Below are 3,457 nucleotides of genomic sequence, written 5' to 3' on the forward strand. Positions count from 1 at the left end.
GACCTCGTCATGGTCTCATCTCGCGTTCTAAGAGGCTCGGCCGTAGCACCGGGGAGATGAAGCTGTCTTCGCGCCCTTACTGTCCTGAAACGCGTCAGGGGCCCGGCATGTGTTGTGGACTTTCCGATGTGGATGGGGCTGCATCCTACGGTAACTATTAGGATTTCTGCGCAGGTGTGAAGTGTCTGCCGTTGCCGACAAGAGGTCGCGCGCGCTGCCTTCTGTCGGGCCCGATCGGCAGCAGCATCGCCCAAGGTGTCCGATTCGACAGCTGGAGGAGCCCGACGTGCACCCCTACGCGGTGAAGTAGTTCTCGGCAGAGGAAAGGAAGAGGCGCGACGGGACAACCGAACGCCTGTTCTTAGTTGAGTGGAAAGACTCCGAGCTGAGGGAAACGTGGGAAAGCTACGGCACATTGAGGGACGTGCTAACATCCGAGGATATGGAGCTGCTCAAGTGTGGTCGTCGTGACGAGGACGCAGCAGCTTTGACGAGATGGTAGTGTAACGACTCTCCGCCGCCCTGTGTGTCGCGCCGTGAGTGCCGCACCGCCTACGCAGTGCCGTGCTGTAAGTGACCGCCGGTGAGGTGGCTACTGCGCGTCCCGGTCGTCGACAGTGATACGTGTCGTGTGTTAGGGGGACGAGCTCGATCCATATGATCTTACGCAACGGTGCAAAAGGGCGTCTGAGCGTCCGGGAGTTACACGGGACTTTGTTGGCAACTGTGCCTCGGTGTCCAAAACGTGTCGGCCGACATGGAAAAACGCCGAAAATTTTTCTGCGACTCAAGGGCTACAGTGAATCTGAGTGCGCAGGCCCTTAGCTGCAGGTTCCCGGTATGGGTGATCATTTGCCACGAACCAACACTAAATTAGCGGCTGTTGGTAAGGCGTCCGCACACCGGTTTAACCCCTACTTAAATGGGAGTCTGTACAGTTCGGTCAGTGTCGCGTGACGCGACCGTGGCTACTGACGCCCTCCGCAGATAAGATTCCCTGCACCGGGAACCACAGGAGTGTGGGTGTAGGACTCACGCAATAGGTTGTTTTAACATCGCGGCAGCTAATGCGTATACGCGGCCACCCGGTACGGAGCAGGTAGCCGGCTTCAGCGCATTACGCTGGGCCCATTGGCAAGCAAGGCAAACTTGCAGAAGCCCTCTAGCGTCCCCTGTCTTCGGTATCCCTGTTGCTACCGATTGACCGCCTACGCAGTTTGGAACATAGCGCTCGGGTTTCAGACTCCCTCCCTACGCCGCACTCACGCAGGACATCTTCCTCGTGCTACTCGCTCTTCGTGCCTGGGCAGCCTGCGTGCCTCGTGACATGCTCACTCTGAAGGAGCCTGTACGCCCCAGATGGCTCAGCAGCTAACGGATATACGGATTCACGGCAGAGCGGTGAATCCTTATATCCGTGTACGGCAGCACGAAGAAAGTCGGAACTCGGTGGGGTAGTGCCGCCAGTTGTGGCACCGCAAGACAGGCGAAGGTCGTCCCGGAGGGGAGAGGCCCGTGCGGCGAGCCAGCTGCGGTCCTAGTAGGTCCGGAAGACTCAGGTAGTTTGGGTTGACAGCGTTTCCGCATACCCGTTGGGGGCGACGCTGGCGGACGCCCGTACGCTCCTGCACCCAAAAATGAATGTGAATGTGTTTCAAGCCCTGAGATATCCCGGCTCCTGCTCATAAAATTTTAGACTTTCAGGCAAAAAAAAGCAAAGCCAGCGGGACGGATAGCACGTTCCAGCCAGGGGGATTTTCTTAGGGCTGCTAGCAGCAAGAGCCAATATTCAAGAGAACGCATGAGTCGCGACTGCTTCTTCCGCCGACTATAAAGGGCAAAACGGGAAACCTTCCGGGCTCAGTGGCAAGTCATCCGGACCGCTCTTGCGTCTCCGTGCTCAAACAAAAGTGCATAGAAATCTGTTTTCAACGGAGTAGCCAGACGCCAGGAGAGGACATCGAGTACGTTCCTAATATCGACCTGGGTTTTGTGCCCGCACCTGCGCATCTTTTTTGGAGAACCCACCAAACCGTTTCTCGCCTAACTTTGAAAGAGGCAGGCTAGGCAAATATGAGAAACAATTGCCACCTTCAGTCCTGGCAGCGGGTCCACAGTCCGTAGTGGCGGGCGGGGTGGGGAACATGCAATGGAGCACTGGGGACCGCAGCGACGCACGTACACAGTCCAGTGTTCCGGCACTGTACACACACATCGATTCTCGTCGTAGTCGGCTACAAAAATGCTGGAAAGAAAACACAGGTTCGGGTTGTGTGGGTAACGGCCGCCAGCTGCCTCGGGGACGCACAGATCACCTGAGACAGGAACTCACAGATTTCATATACTCGTACAGCGTTGACCGGTGCGGGGGGTCCCGGATCAGTGGACTGGAGCTACGGTGCTGTGAACGAGCCCGTGATCTGGAGTGACCTTTGGCCTTGGGGCGCGGTTGCTGCTCCTTCCGTTCAAAAACACAGACAGCTATAAACCGAGCTGCCAAAGAGGGTCAAGTGATGCACGGCGGAACCGAAAACACGGCTATTCGTCGGCAGACACCAAAGCCCCCAGCGCTCCGAGGTACCCGTCATGGCGCAAAAAAAGGACCTGCGGAAGTCAGAGCAGAAGGCATATTGGAAGAGGTCAAGTGGGGGAAGCAAATGCGCAACATGCGAAGCCACATCCAAGGGACGAAGGAGCTTAGTCCTACTGTATGCAGAATAAAGTGGTTGAAGATCACATGACAANNNNAGCCGTCCGACGTGGCGTCACTGGAAAAAGTAGTAAACTGGTTTCGACACTCAGAAGTCAAGAAATGCTCTCTCGATTAATGGTCCTCGTCATGGAGTGCAAGACCCGGGACAAAAGAGTCGCTCATGCTCGGGCCCGACACCGGACAATGAAGAAGAGACTGCGCGAAGCAACGCCATCGAGCAAGAACGAGAAGACATTCGACACCCTTCCTGCTGCTGTTAAGAATGCCTTTTGTGAACACGCAGTTGGACTCCGCCCCTCCCCCCCAGCCCTCCAGTTCGGCAGAGCCCAAGCCACCGGCAACGCCTCCAAGAGGGGCCCCACCATCCACGTTACACTGCTGTTCCGTGAGCCTAAACCCCAAACCCCCTAGACCACACTACACTGGCCAGCAGTGTAATGTGGACGACGAGTCCCGGCCTGGGTCTGATCGGAGTGGAAAAGTCATTTTTGATTCAGTCGCTAACGCGGAGCGGGTGCCCATTCAACCCCAAACACGTGGCGTCAACAGAGTGTCTCCGCGCAGGCCTACTTACCTCAAAAGGAGGAGGTTGCGGAGCTCCCAACACCATCTCACGTCTCTGTGTCAGTTTTTGTTCACTTGCGGGTCGTGGTGGCGTCCACTGGGTAGACCCATCGTAAGCTGATGCCGCGTACTCTCCTGCAGCAGACTTCCACACGGTTCCTTTCTGCAAGTTGTCCTTCC

At 56.7% G+C, this 3,457-nt stretch overlaps 2 protein-coding genes across 2 annotated transcripts; one reads left to right on the forward strand and one right to left on the reverse strand.

Moving 5' to 3' along the window:
• Window positions 1-427: 427 nt before the first annotated feature.
• Window positions 428-772, forward strand: CSUI_007751 (uncharacterized protein; the record flags this gene model as incomplete). Its single annotated transcript, XM_068067895.1, has 1 exon — window positions 428-772. A coding segment is annotated over exon 1 (114 nt), but the record flags the coding sequence as incomplete, so codon positions are not given.
• A 1,331-nt stretch (window positions 773-2,103) lies between these two features.
• CSUI_007752 (fumble protein) lies at window positions 2,104-3,457 on the reverse strand (the record flags this gene model as incomplete). The annotated part of the gene is made up of 2 exons (XM_068067896.1): window positions 2,104-2,604; window positions 3,288-3,457. Coding segments are annotated over 2 exons (236 nt in total), but the record flags the coding sequence as incomplete, so codon positions are not given.

This window comes from Cystoisospora suis, assembly GCF_002600585.1.
Source record: "Cystoisospora suis strain Wien I chromosome Unknown contig_4166, whole genome shotgun sequence".
NCBI lineage: Eukaryota > Apicomplexa > Conoidasida > Eucoccidiorida > Sarcocystidae > Cystoisospora > Cystoisospora suis.